The 20322-nt window shown below is 52.7% G+C and overlaps 1 protein-coding gene across 1 annotated transcript in view; it reads right to left on the reverse strand.

Moving 5' to 3' along the window:
- Window positions 1-521: 521 nt before the first annotated feature.
- The window catches only part of MN1 (MN1 proto-oncogene, transcriptional regulator), a 48450-nt gene continuing 28649 nt past the window's right edge, over window positions 522-20322 (reverse strand). The window contains exon 3 of the mRNA XM_081251819.1: window positions 522-3557. Within this exon, the coding sequence (XP_081107945.1) occupies window positions 3376-3557 (182 nt within the window). The 3' untranslated portion in view covers window positions 522-3375. The remainder of the gene's footprint in view (window positions 3558-20322) is intronic.

Below are 20322 nucleotides of genomic sequence, written 5' to 3' on the forward strand. Positions count from 1 at the left end.
TTACTGGGATCTGAACGCCAGGACCCAAAAGAATAACCATCACACAGCACAGCCACCTGGATAGTTTTCCCCCCCTTGCCCCTCCCCTTCCTCCTGCACCAGTGGTTCTCAGCCCCAGGGGTCATGCCCCACACAGGACATTGGGCAATGTTTGGAGACATTTGGGGTTGTCACAAGGGAGGGGGGAGGAGAAGAGATGTTACTGGCATCTAGTGGGTAGAGACCAGGGATTCTGCTAAACATCCTACAATGCACAAGGCAGCGGCCCCTCCCCCACCACAAAGAATTATCCAGCCCAAAGGTCAATAGTGCAAACTAGAGAAATTCTGAGATGACCCAATTTAGAACAGCATCAACATACACGTGCATGCGCACAGGCGCGTGCACACATACACACACACACACACACACACAAACACTATACAGCATCCAGACCCCCATGGAATTTGAAGAGACCCATGGAAAAAGGGGAGGGGGTGGAGGAAAAAATGAAGCAAGCCCCGCCCACAAATGTACCACAGTCACCATTAACGTCATATTTATTGTTATTTAGCTGCTCAGGAAAACATATACAGGTATATACAATATGCATGAATACAGAAGACTGCACTTTACATATTTTTTTTAAAAAAGAAAGAAAAAAATAACACTCAATTTCATGAGCTATTGTCACAGTCTTCCAACCAAGCATTTCAGAAATGAATTTCTTTTAAGAGTCAAAAAGATTACAGGATTGCCTAACACACAGCAGAGTTAAGTTTTCATATTTTACATGTGCAATAACGTTTTCATATTCTTTCCCGAAGAGTTTTGCTATGCAGTACCGATTACCAGTGTTTGTGGAGTCTCGTGGGTTGGGTGTGTTTTTAATCTGCTTTTATTCTTTCCATTAAACCAAATTTAATGAAATAACATCCTTTTGCTTAAGGCTATTTTTAAAGCTGTTCAATTCTGGGGTCGTGGGGAGCGAGAAAGTTTAAAACTTCAGGGGTTTCCGAGGTTGCTAGGACCATGAGATGATGGCCATGTGCTGATGGACTCAACACAGGGCAAGTCAAAGACAGAAGTCAAGACACTTGGCTCCCCGGCCTTAAGCAATTAAGGAGAAATCATGCCTGTTTAAGAAATAAAAGGATGAAGCTCTCAAACAGCTGTACGTTGTGGAATCAGAGGGGGCGTGGAGTTTCGCTCAGACTATGGCTGGCTCTCCTGCAGCCCGTGGCAGGAGGTGGGGAGGGGGCTTTTCTTCACCTTTTCTTTCCTTTGGTGGCAGAACCCGGGGCTGAGTCAGCTCCCACTTTCTTCTCACTGATCAGTTCACAGTTCACCTGCTTCTGCCTGCCCTCTGTGGGGGCCGGGGTCAACCCTGGTCAGACTGCCCATGCAAGAACCTCGGACTGTCCAGACTCAGACCCGAGCCAAAAAAGCCGGCCCAAGGAAAGACAGGAGGGGGGAATGGAAAGAGACAGATTTTTCTGTACGCTCTTCTTCCTTTGCTGAAAAGTTCTTTGAAATAAACAACGTGAGTGTTGTACGGTGAGCCCAAAGCCTTCAGGTCACTTGCTAAAAAAAAGCCGGGTCTGCAAACTCTGGGGACGTGGGGTGGGGGGAGGATGGAGGGGGCGCAAGGCTCAAAATGGCACATTTAGCAAGATGCTTGTTCACAGAAACTGAAATCGACTATAAGAGTTACTGATTTGGGTGAAGTGATATCAGTCACTTCTTGTCTGGCCCGCCCTGGAATCTGGGTGCCTCCCGCCACCCCCATGAGTCACACAAGCCCTTGGGAGTCATCAACAGCACTCAAAGGTGCCCCCCCACCCACCAACACTGGGCCTCCACTGACCACCGCCCTGGGAGGACCAGGTGACAGGCCTCAGCTGGGTCCAGGAGCCCTGCTCTCTGCTGCCCTGCTCGCCCAGTTGCTCCCTCACCTCTGCTCAAAGAAGTTATTCCTTCATGAGATGCACGGGATGTGGCTCTGGTTTTGCAACAGGCTGAGATTAAATCAAAAGGGGTAGGGAGGATTCCTGGGTTTAAAAAAAGGTCCAAGAATCAAAGTCACTAGTTCCAGTCCCTTTCTCCGTCCTCCAGCCCTCAGGAGTCTGCAAACCCCTGAAGAGAATACACACAGGCTTGGAGGAGGGGGGCTTGGTAGGCAGAGCCTGGGGGCTCCTTCACTCAACAAGCCCCTCGAAAAGTGCCGGCGAAAGCCTGGTCCTTCCCAGGGATGGGGGGCTGCCCAAGTTGGAGATGGAACGGGAGAAGTGGGGAGATAACCCAGTCCTGTTCCTTCTTCCCCCAGTGCCTGGCTGGGAACAGATGTCAGGAAAGGTCAGGGCTAAGAATTGATCCTTCAACTCCAGCACCCAAGACCCAGCTGACCTGGCCCTAGCAGAGCCGGGAGCCTGCAGCCTCTAGAAGCTCTGCAAGCTGGACAGGCACCATCCCCACGCGGACGAGGGCTGCTCGGCACAGCGTGAAAATTCAGAGCCTGGGCGTTTGTACAGAGGCCCAGAAAAGGAGAGAAAACACCACTGTTGAACATTCCGACTCCTTCCCACAGAGCGGACTGGATACGTCATCACCTCCATGGCAGTGAAAGGCAGCTTCCAGCAGAAGAGAGAACGGAGCTGAAGGCTGAGGGTGTGTTTGTGGGAACGAAAATATATCTCTATTTTCTTAGGGAACAGACAAAACAAAATCCCAGGCGGAATACCTAAGGGGGGCATTAATTGTTTGGCTCCAGCCTGACTGATGACAGTTGGGTGTCAATATATAATATTGTGATGACAATTTGACTCTCACCCGGCAATATTCCAGAACTACTATTCTCCAGGATTTCCATTTTAATAAGCAGTGAACAAAGCAAAAAGGAAAAAAAAAAAAAAAAAAACAGGCAGTGGGGAGGGAGGTGGGGAGGAACAAGACTAAAAGAGAATAAAAAAGGAAAGCAACTCTTGTCTTATTATGAAATAACAATACTTGGACATACAGCAGCACGAAAATAAAACAAGGAAAGAGGTCATCTAAAAAACGTATGCCAAGATTACAGAAAAATGGGAATTATCTAGCAGGAAAAAGGCTTCAGCAAAAGTTTGCTAACTGCAGAAGGGTTAACACTGGTAACATACCGTGGCAGACAAATTTCTTTTTTAAAAAATTTTTTTGAGGTTTTTTTTTTTCCCTTTAAATTAACCCTTTCTGGTCCATATGCCACTAAGCAGGTACCAACCTAGAAAAAAAATCATCCACTCAGCAATAGTGGCCCTTTCAAATTAACAGGGCGGGTAAGGGTGGGGTCAGGTGGAGGGGGGAGAGGAGAGAAAAGGGGGAGGGAAGGGCCTGGTTGGGAAGGGGGTATTTCTTGTCAATTCAAGTTAGGGCGGCCACGAATGTCCCGAATCTGTTGGAAATGTCGGAGTGCAGGGACCGCCAGGTGGGCACGGAGGCTCGGGCCTTGGCATCGCCCACGTCGTCTGTGCAGTGGACAGACAGGCACTGCAAGTGGCTGCCGGGCTGGGTTGCCGAGGCCTTGTTCGGAGGGAGGTCGTGGGCTGCAGAGAAAGGAGGAAGAGAGGACGTTAGCTGCGTGCTTGACTCTGCAGGAGGCCCTAATGGGGGTAAAGTGGAAGAAGCAGAAGAGAGGCCATGTCCAGGCCCTCTTTTCACACCTAAAGATGGTCCAAGGAGATCTAAAGACGTTTGGTTCGAATCCTCCTGCCGTCACCTCTGACTTGGGCTGTGAGACCTTAGCTAAGGGAAGACCTCCTGTTGGGTCTGTTTTTCCCCTCCCCCTTGGGAAATAGGAGAGCTAGGCCAGATAAACTCAGGGTTTGTCACCTCTGATGGACCTCTAATCCCAAAAGATTAACTGGACCTGAAGTAAGTTGGGAAGGCTTCCTGGAGGAGACACGTCCAAACTGGGCACTGAAGGATGTATAGGAGTTCATCAGATACAGTGAAACGGAGGAGGGGAGGTTGTCCAGGTCTCGAATACAGCCCATTGTCTCGTCATCCTCCAGACAGACATTTGCTAAGGGCCTGCTATGTGCTGGTAACTTCCTTACACAGTGTCAAACTGCTCAGAGCCACAGAGACTAAGAGTGTGGACTCCCCAACCACACCAGTGCCCTTTGCCCCTCCCCAGCTGCTGCATGAAAGGACTTTAGGTGATAAGGGTGAGGGAGTCTATTCCTCTCCTACACCCTCAATAAAAATCCCCTCAATTTCCTTCTCATTCAGTCACACAGCACCAGAAACAGCACAGACCATAGTAATGTTTGGATTAGACTCACTTGACAGGAAAGAAATTTGACAACCATTCACACCTTAGCACGAATTATATTAGAGAAGAACAAGGAATTGGGAGTCCTGAGGCAGGGAAGGAATGGAACAGTCATTTCAGAGGACTTCTAATTTACTGCTGCCCAGTGACCAAGAGTTCTGTTCTGAGGCCTACTGAATCATGATTATTCTCATTATTCCTTTTTCAGGGCCTGACTCTCAGAGAGGCAAGGTGACCTGCCCAAGTTCACACAGCCAGGATGGGACAGAGCTGGGTTTGAAGATGGGCTGATGGTGAACTTCTGACTCAGCAGAAGTGAGAAAAGCTGGAATTGGCGGTGGGGGCCCAGCTCCGGCCGAGGGAGCACACCCAGATACTGAACTCCATGACTGGCCCGCCCTCTTCAGTACACTGTGCAGGCCCAGCCAGGGCCCGGTGCCAAGCAGGAGTCACCCCGCCCATCCCGCCCTCTGGGATCCGCCTTGAGGCTTCCCCCCAGAGCTGAGCCATGGCCTGCAGAGAAAATCCTCTCAGAGGGATGGGCCCAGGCAACCAAGGCCAGGCGTGACTAACTGGGTTTGGGGTCCCCACCCTGGAGCCGCAGAGACACCCAGCTTTGGGACCTGCATTCTTGGGAGGAGCTGGGGCTGGGAGGGAAGATTCTCTCCTTTGCCTCTTCCTTCCTTCATTCAACTAATAAGCTGAGTCCCTACTGTGTGCCAGGTGTGGTGTAAGCCTGCAGATTCCAACAGGAAACAAGGCACTGTCTTCCTCCTCCTCCTGCATCTGACGGTGAAGCTGGGAGACAGTATTGTAGCAAAGTCATCTTAGAGTCACAGACTGCAGCTTGAATCCAAGCCCCACCACTGTGTGGATGAGATCCAACAATTTCCCTCTCTGAGCCTCAGTTCTATTCACTGGCAAAGTGGGGGTGATGCTGTCTTCCTTGGGGTCTTGTAACAGATGTCCTGGCATACAGAGACATCCCCAGACAGGGCTGCTGGGACTGTCATTCATGTCCAAGGTAGGGGAGGGGAGTCAGGAGGTGAGGGGTCCTTGCAACCATCTAGAAGCCTCCAAGCCTTGTCCCTTCCTTGAGACTGGCCAGCTGGGCATGTTCCTGCCCATAAATCTGGAGTCTTTGTACCCATTTCATGGACGGGGAAGCTGAGGTTCTGAGCCTGAGGTTCCCAAGTTGGTTAGAGGTGGTGGAGCTGGGATGCTGTGACCCCAGCTAGCTAGAGATACCAGATTCAGGGTCCCCTCACCCACAGTGGGCTCTGGATTCCAGCCATGCTGATGCACAGCCCTCACACCTCTGCTCCTGAGCCCACGCTTGCCTTGCTCCCAGTGACACCCTGCTGCTTAATACCTGCAAAAGGAATTTTGTTCTGAACATTGCGAGATCTAGATTGGGGGAAGGAGTAGCATCTGTCAGAGAGAGAGAGAGAGAAATTCTGAAAGGAGTTCCTTATTTCACTTTAGACACATTATTTCAAGGAGCCAACGCAGCAATGCTTGTGCCCATTTTACAGGTAGGAAACCGAGGCCCCTTGCCAAAATTTGCAACAACTAAACAAAGACAAGACCCACACGTGAGCTCCTGACACCCGGCTCCCTTGCTCTGTGGCTGAAGCACCAGGAAGGTAGACACAGGAGTACTAGGGCTCTCATGGGAGCTGGGTTTGCTCAGCAGTGGTTCCAGACTACTCCAAATGGCCAAATTTCCTAAAGATGTTTTATTCCCAAGTTCCAGACGACTCAAACGCATTCTGTGCGCCAAAACCACAGACAGCTGCTCTTCTTACTTGGGGTGGATTTAATAAGGGTGTTGCAGGCACACAGTTGGACACTTCCATGTATTATCTAACTCCATTCCCCAGCAAGCCCGGCAGCTGGGTGACCCTTCTCCCCACTTTAGAGGGGGCACCTGGGGCTCAGAGAGGGTGAGGGCCTTGCCCCACATCACAGAGCATGGGCACAGGATTCCCCAACCTCTGCCTGGAACAAACAAGCGAGTCTGGTATCCACGGGGAATGTTTTTAGGAGAGAATATGACTCTTCAGTTCTTGACAACCCAAGCATGACCAAACTCATCCTCCCGCAGGATTCGTTCCAGCTGGGGGGACCCAACACACCCTAGGACTGCGGCTCCCCTGGGCTGCCGAGTGGCTGCCAATAAATCAGTCCCACGGGAGCCGCCTCAAGTCAGGGCCTGCCCCGGCCTGGCCCAGGAGAGGCCCTCCATCCCCACTCCTCAGGGCAGCAGGCATGCCGGCCCCCACACCAGGACCCAGAGATAAAACCGCCCCCTCGCCCGGCTCCCAGGGCTGGGGAGACCCTGGAGGTACTCAGTGCCCGGCACTGGCAGACACTGCAGAACCTGATGGGTGTTGTCCTGTTTTCCACTGTTGGCTGTCAGCCTCCCCTATCAGACTGTGGCTGTGTGGGGGAGGGGCAGATTTGGCCTGTTCAGCTCAGCTGGGGCCTGTGCATTGACTGTGAAGGGCCGCTCAGCCCTATTTGACAGATGGGAAGACTGAGACCCCAAGGGACACGGAGCTGCCCAGGGGTCACCCGAGGCCAGGTCACCAGCTTTGGGACCGGCCCTCTCCTGTTAGCCCAGAGTTCCCCGCAGATCAGGCCGAGATGGAATCCTGGGTCCCCCAACCTTGGCAGCTGGCCCCCATTTCCTCATCTGTAACTTGGGGATGGTGATTCTCATGGGCCTGGCTCAAGGCAGCTGGGGGAGGCCATACAAGAGAAAGAGCTGATGACGCCCTGCCTGTGGGTGGTCAGTTCCTGAGGCAGGGGTGACATTGACTCAAAATGTATAACCATGAGGTGCCTCACCCCGGGCAGCATAGGAGCTGAGATGAGAGGCTTCCTGGCGTGCCTGCCCAGCAAGGAAGGACCATGGGGCGGTTTTTAAGGTCATCCCCCTATTGGCCAGAACAGACCACCTGAGTCCCCATGCACAGGGGCGGGGCCTGGAGCTGGGATGCCTCGCTCTTCCTTCCCACAAAGTCTCTCCCCGCTCTTTCTCCATGTGCACAAGCCCTGGCTGATCCATCCAGCCCCTTCCCAGAACCCCCTCGCTGAACGCTGCAGACTTGGTATCATGCTCTCCGGGTACCGGCTGCTTTGGGCTCACCCTGCCACCAACATGAGACCACATCAGATTTTGTCTTCAGTGCTTCCCTATCCACAAAGGGGATAGTAAATTCCACAAAGGAAAGGAAAGAACCTTGAGCCCGTGCCCATAAAGTGACCGCGTGAATAACGGATGGAATTCCACTCCTCCTACGGTTCCACAATGATCATGCCTACCGTTTGGGGAGCACGGACTTTCGTGCATCACTTCAGCTCTCAGAACCTCAGTCCTAGGAAATGGGGGAAATAATAGGACTGGCCCTCATGGAGGCAGTTACGAGGATTAAGTGAAATGATCCATGTAAAGTGCTTAGCACACAGTGCACTCCCACCAGCACCAGGACTGCCTTGTGTGGCTGTCGACCAGCCTGCAGGGACCAGCGGGGCTGGGACGGCTGTCTGGAGTGCTAACTGGGACGGCTGAGTGACCCTTTGGCTGGCCACGGCTGAGGTAAAGGGAGAAGGGGAAAGATGTGCATGTCTTTACCTGGGGACATCTCATTGTTAGTTTCACTTCTGGAGGTGCCACCCGTGGAGGGGGCTGAGTTTTTTTTTAAAGTCAGCAAAACAGGCCTTGTCACTGCCTTGCCCTGCACTCAGTATCCCCGGGAATGGGTTCCAGTTTGGGTGGGCCACGTGCTCAGGCATCCTCAGCTCCAGGGGGGGAGGGGGTTGGGGTAGCTGCCGCCCCCCCACCCCCAGTAGCTGAAGTGCTGCCTTGGTGGTACGCACGGCCACCACTCTGTCCTCAAACCCTCAGAAAGGGGACTTCTGCTGGGTCACCTCCTGTCCCTCTGCCCCCAGAGGGAAGGCCAGATTATGGGGGTCAAATGTGGGCTCCAAGTTGCACCCAGGTCAGGGGCTCCCTGGGTGCTAATCCAGGGTATAACCTAAGCAAGGTATTAACCTGGGCTGTAAAATGGGAACCTACTTCACAGGCTTGGAGGACGATGAAGTGAGATCACATGGGTGAAAACTTCAGCACATGATGAGCCTTCAGAAGAGGTTAGTTGCTCTTAGGATTATTATAGTTACTATACTTTAACAGCCCAGGGCTTTGGAGGCAGGCAGAGCTAATATTGCCGCACACCCGCCTTGTGCGTGGGGCAGTTTCTTCATTTCCTTGGGTGCCAGGGACCTGCCCCACCCCCTGCCCTCCGAGGCTGGGAGGCCCCCCGGGGTGCGATCCCAGGCAGAGAGGCGAATTAGAATTCCGTGAGTATTTTTAACCTGAAGCTTATGTAAGGAGCAGTGTGGGCCCCAGAACACAATAGCGAATGACTCTCAGAGGCTCACCCTCGCCAGATTCCGACAAAGGGAAATGTATTTTGGTTTTTCCTTTATTTGGACCTGGCAGGGGGTGTAGGGGGGGGAGACGCTGGTGTCTGTGACAGCTGCCACTCAGCTGGGGGCTGGGCCACTGCGCCCGGAAGCAGAGGCAGGCCGGCCGGCCTGGAAGCCACAGGGCTGAGCCACCTGTTCTCGGCACCTCTGTCCTGCAGCCCGGGAGTCCCTTAGGGCCCCCAGACACATCCATGTCCACCCAGAAGCTCCTAGCTCCTAGTCCCCATCTCCAAGAAAGGCCGGGCCATCACACCCAGGCTAGCTCTGGGCATCACTCTTCCCCAAGCCTAGAGTCAAGCACCAGGGAGGGGAGAGCCTGCCTTCAAAATTCACCCACTGCTCTCCCGCCCCGTTGCCCCTACCCTGGTCCAGGCCCCGACTCCCGCCTGCAGCAACACCCTTGCTGCTCTCTCTGCTTCTATGCTGACCCACACGCCCATCTTCCCCTGTGAGCCAGGTGAGAAACTCTGAAGCACCAACCAGAGCAGGCCCCTCTCCTGCTTAAAACTTCCATGGCTCCCCAGTGCCCCCAAGATAAAGTCTCCAGCTTCCCATGATGCGGCCTGCTTCCATCTTGGGCCTCCAGCCTCACCTCTCAGTGAAGAAGTCCTGATCCTTCCCACCTCCACCCCTCTGCTCCTGATGTTTCTTCTGCCTAGAACACACTCCTCACCTCTGCTGACTCCTACCATCTACCTGGCTGTCAGCCTCACGGTGATGTTTCTGCAACACCCCCCACTTGCAAATGGCACCCCACCACCAGCCACCATATAGTAATGATGCCACCAGCGACCGCCTCACTGGGTACAGGGAAGTGCTGATACATCTCCCCGGGCAGAGAGGGAATCCTGAGTTCCGAGCCCCTTAGCAACAGGCCACCAAAGATGGAAAACATCATGGGGAGACTTTGGAGTCAGATGACCAAAGCCTGTAACTTGGTCCCTGGCACTTTTCCCAGCAGGGCAACTTTGGGCAAGTCACTTTTCCTCCTTGAGACTCAGCTTCTTTCCCTACGAAATAGGATAAGGTCAGCACCTGGGTCCTCACCGAGTTCTGTCAGGTTCTATCAGGTAAAGGCCACAAGCAATCAGAGCAGGAGTAGAGAGTCTTGTCGGTGGTTAACAAAGTCCAAGGCTTTTTTAAGGCAACACAAAGGCCCATCTCCAAGAACCCACCCCTGGGGATGTGGGGGGCCCAACCTTAGTGGAACTGGTCCCCAAACCCCAACTGGAATCCTTCTGAAGAGCCTCACAACCCCAAAGAGGACCCCGCCTTGGCTGCCTGTCCACATTCAGTCCCTGGGTCGTGTCCCCTCCTTCAGAGAGCTAGACGGGGTGTGGGGGACTCACCGACTCTAGCCTCAGGGGCAGGAACAACGACTCTAAGCCAGATGTCAGGTGGTACAAAGCTGGTCTATAATGCCACCAGCCGTGCAGGAAGACAGCACACCCCAATTCCCACCCCCTCCTTCCCCATAGCCGGCAGCTTCTGGATGTTCAGAAACCTGGACTCAAATCCTCCCTCCTCCCTCTGAGTCTCAACTCTGCCCTTCACCAGCTCCATGACCTTGGGCAAGCTCAGCTTGCCGAGCCTCAGTTTTCCCACCTGTAGAAGGGGATAACATTCCCACCAGTAAAGACCAGACAAGCCTGGCCTGGATGGAGACCCTGAGAGCAGACACGCCCATGGGGCTCTCCGAGGTCTCTCTGGCCCTGGCATGCAGTAGGCACCTGATAAGCATTTGTGAAATATGTGAATGAAGACTCACATTCTCATCCCAGCTCTCCACCTGCTTGCTGTGTGACCTTGGGTGAGTCACTCCCCCTCTCCAGGCCTATCTGGTCCTCTCAGAAATGAATGGTGGTGAGTAGACGTACAAGTCCCCTGAATCTTTCTATCCCTTTGGGGTGATCAGATTTTACATTCAAAGAAGGCAGGAGGCTAAGGCAGGTGCCCTCCCAAAACAAGAGACAGTAAGATACACTGACCTTAGGCTCCCTATGGGGCCGGGCCTCGGCCAATCTCACTGGACCAACCCAACACCCAGGGAGAGAGGGCATTTTACAGGGGAGGAAACCGAGGCTCAGAGAGGGGACGTCACTGGCTCACAGTCTCACAGCCGGCCTGTGGCAGAGCCAGGGTAACTCCCAGGTCTGTCTGATGCCAAAGTCACAGGAGAAAGTAAAATGTCGCAGCCAAATGGCAGGTACACCCAGTCCCTCCTCCTCTCTCCAGCTCTCTTGTTCCCTCCCCCCTCTCCTTCTTGCTCACTCTCTTTCTCTTGTTCCCTCCCTCCCTCTTTATCTTTTTCTCTCTTCCTCCCCCTCCCCCTCCCTCCCTCCCACCCTCTCTCTCTGGATCAACACTCCTGCTTTTGGCGAAAGGGCCCTAAAGCACACAGATGGGACGAGAAGGACCCTGGGTGACACAGCAGCCAAGGACAAAACCCGAGGCCCCATTCAGTGCTTTCTCCACGGACGCTGCCCGAGCATTTCCACATTGGCCCCATCAGATGGGGGGCAGCACACGGCGCACACACGGGGGCTCCTGAGGGGCTGGTAGGGCCCCTACCAACAATCGGGAGGCCCCATGAGGGTGAGGAAGGGGCCTTGCTCCAGCCGCTGGGGTAGCTCAGCCTGGGGAGAGGCTCAGCCAGGCCCCTGAAAGCCTTCGGAAATTAATTGGAGTTGACTTGGCTGAGGGCAGCTGTCATTTAGATTGAGAACTGGCTGAGGGCTCCACTGAGGCGAAGCAGCAAGGGCATCACTGGGACCCGGCTGCTGAGAGCTGGGGGCTGGACCGGGACTGGGGCGGGAGGCTGAATTCCAGGGATCCTCCCCAGCCCCAAAGGAGGAGGCACTGGGGTGGTGTTTGAGGACCAGAGCCCAAGGATGGACGGGGCAGGTCCCTCTCCCTGGCCTGAGTGCCTCCATCAGGCTCCTTCTCCTGGTGCCTGCGGCCCCGTGGCCAATGACCTGTGACAGATGCAGCCCTGTGCACCCCCCGGGCCACTCCTTGCCTGCCTGCTGCTGAGACGTGACAGGCTGGGGGGCCGGGAGCCGACCCCTCAGCCTGCACCTTCCTTCTGACAGTGTCCACAGGGTGCATCAAGGGTGCTTGTGCAGGGGGAGCTCTGCACCGCGCGTCCAGAGCACCAGGCTTCAGGATTGGCTTTGGGGATGTTAACTCCTCCCAGCCTCAGTTTTCTCACCCATGAAATAGGGCTGGAGACAGTATTATTCTCATAGGGCTGTTGGGAAGAGTCCAGTGATAATGCAAGCAAAGCGCTTAACACACTGCCAGGCACCAAGGCTGCCCAAGAAATAGTAGCTGCTATTAGTATTTCTAGTATGGTTATTATATTGGAGATTCTCTCCAGCCCTGTCTCCAGCAGAGCCCTTCCCATTCTGTTTTCTTGCCTTCTCACCCACAATTCACCCCCATGACATTGGGCCCAGTGCTGTGTGGCCCTGGACAGGACACTGTCCCTCTCTGAGCCCCAGTATCCCACCCGTACACTGGGGGCAACTTTACAGAAGGGCCAACACCTCACCGAGCTCCCCACTCTGCCTGCTGTGCGGTAAACCATTCAACCATTATCTTTATAAAACAAGACAAATATACACATGTATTTCTATAGGATTAGAACAGCATTCCTTTCAGCCCATTGGAAAAAAAAAAAAACAGATTCAGTGACAAGTCTGAATTTTAAAAAGTATGTTTTCGAAGCACTGATGCTTTAGGTGGAGGTTCTTGGGGACATCTGCTCCGGTCACCCATCCACTGGGCTGTGGAAGCTTTGTGCTCTTTCCATGGCAGGTCGGCAGGGGGGCAAGTGGCCCGTAGGCCCAGGTAACTTCCCATAGCACCACTGCGTCTCGAGGAAGGGCTCTGCGTGGGGGTCAGTCATGGGACAGTCATGCACTTTGGAGACAGAGGCTTAGGTTCAAATGCCAACCCTGTCACTGCCAGGCTATGTGACCCACGATCAGCTGCTTTTGACTCCCCGAGTCTCCATTCCTTCACCTAAAAAGTGAATTTGGTCATTGCTGCCTTGCGGAGAGGCGGATGAAATGCCTGGTGCCCAGGGGATGCTCAATATCCAGTTACCATAATCATTTCCCCAAACCCGGGCCTGAGGCAGCCTGTAAGAGGGAGTCCTCGAGACGGTGATGATAGCTAAAGCATCACAAGCAAACATGTGCTCCCAGCTGTGTGCTGGGCGCTGGGCTCAGAGAGCCCCCAGCCTGGTGGATAGACGTTCTGATAAACACGGAACTGCAGAACAGAGACAATCCCTGTCGGAGCAAAGTGGACCCAGGGGACAGGTGGGGATCCAGGAAAACTTTGTAGAGGAGAGGACACACTAAGGGGACTTAAGGATGAGTGTAAAGCTCTGCATCAAGAGAAGCGAGAGGGGGCGCTCCAAGCTCTGCTGTGACTGTTTCAGAAGAGCAAGAGGCCAGCCCAGGGACCCCGATTTAGGGCCTGGGGGACCCAGAGGAAGAGGAGGCAGCAAAGCTCAAATGGAGTCAGTCACGGAGGACTGGAAGCGTTTGGCTTTGTTCCTGCAAAGAGGAGACAAGAAGGTTTCGAGCAGGGGAGGGGCATCAGGAATCTGTCAGAATTAACAAGAGGCTTGCACCTTATCCATTCCGGCCCTGGCATAGGACACCCGATGTAGAAACACACCCCCTTGTTGGGGACAAGGTCCCTTGCTCCCCAACTCTAAGCAAGTGGGAGGATTGGATTGCAGCCCCATGAGAATGGTACTCTGACAGAGCTCTGGTCCAGCTGGACCTGCCATTCCTCCCTGGCAGCTTCTGAGTCAGACGCCTGTAACCCACATCTCCAAGAAACCCAGGCTGGGTCCTAATCCCAGCCCTGCCACGTCTCAGCTGGTGGCCCAAAAGACTCCACCTCTCTGTGCCTCCACGTCCCCTCCGCACAACGATGAGATCATCATGCCCTGTGATTTTACATCAGTGAATCCTCTCTGAGGATACAGGTGGGGAAACTGGGGCACCAAGGGGGCAAGATTGCATCCCAGGTCATCTATTGATGAGTAGAAGGGTTGAGGGCAAGTCACTTGATCCCTCTGCTTCTCAGTTCCCCTACCTGTGAAATAAGACCATACACCAACTGGGCAGTGCTGCTGGGAGATTGGCATTTGATAGAATTAACCAACAGACAAGAACTAATTAGCACCTATCACGTGTTTGTTCTTTTAAACTCACTCCTTCCTCACCATAACTGTGGAGGGCAGCTTCTATTCTCTTAGCCCCATTTCACAGAGGAAGAGCCAGCCAGGGTCAGCACACTACAGCCCACAGGGTATGTCCAGCCCACAGGGTATGTCCAGCCCACCATCTGTCTTTATAAATAAAGTTTTATTGGAACACAGCTATGCTCAGATGTTTACATTTTGTCTATGGCTGCTTTTATGCTACAGTGGCAGAGCTGAGTCATTGTGACAGAGGTTGTACAACCTACAAACCTTAAATATTTACTATCAGGCCCTTTACAGAGAAAGTTTGCCAACGCCTAAACCTGAGGCTTAGAGAGGTGATATCACTTGTCCAAGTTCACACAAGTAGGAAGGAGCAGCCAGGCACCCAGTAGGTGCTCAATACATGCTCCTGAGAAAGGTGTTTGTATGTAAACAACTCTGATCCGTGAGGACTTGCATGGTGACCCTTCGGGAATCAGAAATGTCCTCCCCGTTCATGTGGCCCTGGTCTTCCTCCTCTGGCTATAGTGGAAACCGTCCTGCCTTCCTACTTACAAATTAATAAAACAGTAAAATGCTGCTTGTAGAGGAGAGGGGTTGTTGTAAAAAAAAATTTTTTTTAATCATTCAAAAGCACATCCATAAATGCAATGAAAGAGGAGAAAGGTGAGCTCTCTGAGGAAATGTGAGTCGCCCACATCAGGCGGGAGGAGACGGGCAGCCACCCAGCACTCACAGCCCCTGAGTCCACCCTCTCAGCTCAGCCTCGACTCAGGGAAGGACAGAGGGATGGGCAAAGTGGATGGTGAGAGGCCAGGCAGGCAGAGCATCCGCTCCGGGGCTGGGCCAGGACCTTCTCCCTGGCTGATCTCATTTATCACCTCAACAGCCCCATGAGGACCAAGGTCACACAGCTAGAAAGTGGAGAGCTGGAATCTAAACCCAGGCCTGTGTGAGTCCAGAGTCTGTATTCTTTTAACCACCCCGTGGCATCTGCTTGGCCTGGGAAGGGAGACGGGTGGAGCAGTAGAAGCTGATCTGGGCTTGGAAGAAGCTGGTTGGTCACTCCCATCCAAACAACAGGGACCAAAGTTCCTGGGGCGCCCGGCCTGGCACACCCACCCAGGGGTTCCAATAGGTCCGGACTTGGGCTTTCTGGGTTAGAGGTGTGTCTGCCAAAAACAAACCCCAACCTGCTTTCCCTCCACACTGGGCTCTCCTCCCCTACTCCAGGAAGACAAGCACCAGCCCTACCTGAAGCTGGCTGTGTGACTTCAGGTACATCGCTTGCCCTCTCTGGCCTGCCACTGTAAGTGTCAGGAGTCCCGGCTGCCAGGCCTGTAACTCTATGACCTAAAGAAGCCACCCAAGGGACTTCCCTGGTGGCGCAGTGGTTAAGAATCCGCCTGCCAATTCAGGGGACACAGGTTCGATCCCTGGTCTGGGAAGATCCCACATGCCGCAGAGCAACTAAGCCCGTGCGCCACAACCACTGAGCCTGTGCTCTAGAGCCACAACTACTGAGCCCCCGTGTCACAACTACTGAAGCCCGTGTGCCTAGAGCCCGTGCTCCGCAACAAGAGAAGCCACCGCAATGAGAAGCACGCGCACCACAACACAGAGTAGGCCCCGCTCACTGCAACTAGAGAAAGCCCACACACAGCAATGAAGACCCAACGCAGCCAGAGATTAATTAATTAATTAATTTAAAAAAAAAAAAAAGAAGAAGAAGCCGCCCAACTAGGTGTTCCCTACCCTAAATTATGCTATAGACTGATGGGAAATGCTAGCTAACCTCTACCTTGGAGTGGCGGAGGGGACAGGCTCAGCCCTGTGTGTTCCTGCTGGGCGTACAACGCACACAGTGTGTCTCTGAGGTCAACCTGGGAAGGTGGGGGCCACTGCATTCCTTCCAGACAGGGAGTGTGGGAAGAGGCAGGCACAAGGGTGGGGGTTAGGTGACTAAGCCGACCCCAGTCTCGCCTTCTGTCACATTTTCCCAGGACCAGACACATTTTGCAATACCTGTACCCCACCTCTTGGAAGGATTTTCTAGATTTGGCCTATGTCTCAGGTATGGAGAAGCAGGATTAAGACTCAGTGCCTCTCCTCCCATGGCAGAGATCACAGACCTTTGTCCCTGTGATCTGAGGAAAGCAGAACTGGATCCTAGGAAGACTGGGCTGGCTGGTGCTGTACACTGGGGAAACTGAGGCCAGAGAAGGTTAAGTTGGGTGAAGAAGTGTGACCAAATCAGAGGATTCTGGCCTGCCTGCCAAAGCCAGCACTCAGTTGACTCCTCATTCAGAAGGCTTCACGGTGGAGTTTGCAGTAGGCTGTCACCAAGTGGTGGCAACACTACTCTTGCCAGCTCTCCCCTCTTCCTGGACCACTACTGTCACTGCTCCCTTCACCTAACTAACAATTCCACTTCCTCTTTACTCAGGTAGGTCTCTCCAAGCCCCTCAGTGGGCTCCAATGCCCACCAGGCTGTAACATCTGGTGCTAACACCAACTTCTCATAATTGTCCTGTTCTGTGCTACTCTGCCTCTAGAAGGTGAGTTCCATGAAGTCAGGAGCCTTGTCTCTCCTATTCACCACTGTGGCCCTGGCACCTGGCACATAGAAAGCTCTCAACCAATATGTGCTGACTGTACCAATTCCTGGGGGCAGGAACAAACCCTAAAGAATCATTAAAATAAGGAAGATTCAAACCACATCACCTGCGCCTCCAGACAGACCTAAATAGGAACTTTTCAAGGCTTCCTGGGTGCCAATGAAGCAAGACTTCATTAGGAGGTTTGCCCACTGCCCCTCCCCAAAATCTACTGAGGAGGGCCACCCCCTCCAGACTATCCAGAAATGGAGGAACTGCAGCCATTTACTCTCCAGATCCCCAACCCAGCCAACAGATTTCCTTCAAAGTCTGGAGGTTAGAATTCTCCCCTTTTATTTTAGACCCCACCGGTGTGCGAGGAAGGCACAAGAAGCAGGTGCCTTTAATGGAGAGAAAAACGGCGAAGGGTCGGCTGACAAATGCCAGCAATTTCCTCCTGCTGGAGGATGATGACAGGGAGTCCCGACCACCACCCTCGCGCGGCCACCCTTCCTGCCTACAGACCCTGAGCCTGAATCTGCTGGGATAACCTCTGAGATGAGCTTTAAGTTGACACCAGGCATGGGAATCAGTTAAATTACCCTCCAGGGAAAGGAACCACACCCCAGACACCATTCTACACATTTCTTGCATATCACTGCTTTGGGTCCTCTTGTTAATCTTTGGAGGGCGGAGCTGTTATTCCTTTTTTTTTTTTTTTTCAGTGTTTGCCCTTGGGTATTGTTTGGCTCATTGTGTGTACACACGTTATTCCTTTTAAAGGATGTAGAAACAGGTTCAGAGAGGCAGGGTGACTTGCCTAACATCACACAGCTAGGGAGTGACCAAGGCAGGATGAAGCCAAGTCAGTTTCCAAAGACTTTCTACTTTTGCCTCACGCCAGAAAGAGAGGGAGAGGGAGGGAGGAAGAGAGAAGGGAAGGAAAGAGTAAAAAATGATGCTCACTCTCCTAAAGGCCATCACCTGGCCTTCCCTCTTGGCCCATCCACTCTGTGTCTGGAAACACCTGCCTGTTTCCTGGGGTACCACAGGATGCGGAGCTGCTGGCCTCCCTGTCATGACCTGACGGGGGGATCTGATCCAGACCAGGCCTTGCCCACTGCAGGGTCTGAGTCCTGGGGAACCAGGCCCCCTGGGGAGGCGAGCGGAGCAGAAGGGAAAAGCATTTATCGTCCTGTGCAGAGCTCACCCACCTGAGCAAAGCTATTGCAGAGGTGGTTTCCAGCTGCCTGGGGGCAGGTGGCTGCTGCTAAGCAACAGGCTTTCACCCAACAACCTATCCAGAGTTCATGGCACGCTTGGGGTATAACAAGCTGATGACCTTGGGGGCCGCTACGAATTCAGGGGCTCTAGGAGTCAAGAAGCAGGCTGTCCAATATGGTAGCCACTAGCCACATGAATTGTTTTAAATTTAAATAAAATTTAAACATCAATTCCTCATTCACAACTAACCACATTTCAAGTGTTTGACAGCTGTCTGTGGCTAGTGGTTACCATACTGGACACTGCAGATATAGGACATCTCCATCACTGCAGAAGGTTCTATTGGACAGCACTGGTCCAGAATTATAATCTACAAAGTCTCTCCCAATCTGCGTCAGTGGCTGCCATGACTACCAGTTTTCTTACAAAAGGAAAGCCCTATCATCTTTCAAATAGGAAGCTTCCATAGATGGAGGTAAATTTTGGGCCGGAAGGAGCCACAAGGGTCATGTTTTCCAGGATCATCAACCACCTGGCACTCACACCGAAACTTATTTCCTCTTGAGCTCAAGGAAGACATTGCTCATCAGCCTTGGCACTCCCTCCCATGGAACCCAGATACAGCCTCAGAGTCTTTCTCAACACAATGCTCTAGGCAGCCAGAACCAATCCATCCAGATTAGCACTTGACATTGAATCTGTAAATCTGACCTAGTCCAATCACAGAGGGGAAGAAAGTGAGGCCCAGTGAAATAAAGTGACTTCCCTGAGGTCAGACAGACGATGGGTCAAGGTCAGGCTAGGATTAAAACTCACACCTCCTGGGCCTGTGCTCCACGACGGGAGAGGCCACAACAGTGAGAGGCCCGTGTACCGCAAAAAAAAAAAAAAAAAAAACCTCACACCTCCTGCTTCCTGTTCTCCCCATCACATCTCCCCCATGAAAGCTCTGGATAGTCCAAGTTCACAATCCTCAAAAAAGAGGCCAGGAAATGCAGTGACTAAAGACTAAGAAGAGTGATGGTAATATTAGCAATAATAGTGATGATGCCAGTTCTTGATCACCTGCTCTGTGGCTGACCCCAAGCCTCACTTCTCACCAGTACCTTCCATTATTCTCATGACAACCTATAATGTACACATCACTATTCCCGTTTTCTAGATGATGAGTAAAGGGAGATTGGAAGACCCACAGGGACCCACCCAAGGTCGCATCATCACTAAGTGACAATCATAATCTGATATTGATAACTGGCATTCAGCACTGATCACGCACAGTTCCATAGTCCTCACTCCAACCCAAGACAATCACTGGTCTCATCTTACAAGACACTCCCCCAAGTCCTCTCTGGCCAGCACAGCAGACAGATCCCACAATCCCCCACATTAATTCATGGAATGATCAAAATTGCCCCCATTTTACAGCTGAGAAAAACTGAGGTTCAGAGAAAGAAGGTATTTTGGCCAAGGTCCCAGAGCTGGGAAGTGGTGTTGCTGGGCTTTGAACCCTGGAGAGAAAACACTAAATCTTGGATTCCGTTTCTGGAGGTCAACTATTAGGATCTTCCAGAGGTTTGTGGGACAGGACGCATGTAGGGCCACCTGCTGGAAAAACCAAGCCCAGTACTGCTTGCTGAAGCTCCTCAGATATAAAATATGGGGAAAGGGGCTGTTTGTGTCCTCCTGCTCAGGCCTCCCCAGCACTCTCTACCTTAGGGAGAAATCACCACTGCGGGCTTAAGTCCTGGTGTCGAGCACCTTCGGGGGCAGCTCACACCCAGCCACCAACAAGCCCAGCACCTGGCCCAGCAGGCACCAACTCAGGCTGTTCTCACCCCAATGCTTCACCACCTCTTGGTATAGAAATTGCCCAAGACGAATTGTAAGTAATATTTAATTTTATCAAGGATAATTACATGAAATTAATTCAGCTTTATCTGGAAGCACTTTGTTATCATTTGCTTTCCGAGGGAGCTGGGGTGAGTACTGAGGCCCCCCAGGAGCAACCACGGGAGGGGAGAATGGAGAGGCTGCTGAGATTGGGACTGAACAAGCAACAGGCATCACAAAGTAATCGAGTGAAGATAACGGCTAGCACTTCAGTGAGTGCCAACTGTATGCTTGTGTGAAATGCTCCTCGTATCATGTCACTTTAACTCAGGACAATCCTGTAGGTGGGCATGTTAGAACACACCCCCCATGCCCTCCATTTACAGAAGAGGCCACTGGATCCCAAAGGAATAGGAGGAGACATCTATGTGCCATCAAGGAGAGAGCCTGGTTGAAGACTCTGGTTGAAGCCCTGCCTGGCCACTTCCTAGCAGTATGATCTTGGACAAGCCAGCTTGGGCCTCAGTTTCCTCATCTGTCAAATGGGAATAAGGACAGTAAACTGCCCCGGTGGTTTTGAAGAGCCAATAAGATACTGCAGACGACACAGTTAACACAAGGGGCGCTCAGCAAATGCTCAAAGGATGCTGCTGGCA

The sequence above is a fragment of the Mesoplodon bidens genome, assembly GCF_964165515.1.
Source record: "Mesoplodon bidens genome assembly, chromosome: 13".
In the NCBI taxonomy this organism is placed as follows: domain Eukaryota; kingdom Metazoa; phylum Chordata; class Mammalia; order Artiodactyla; family Ziphiidae; genus Mesoplodon; species Mesoplodon bidens.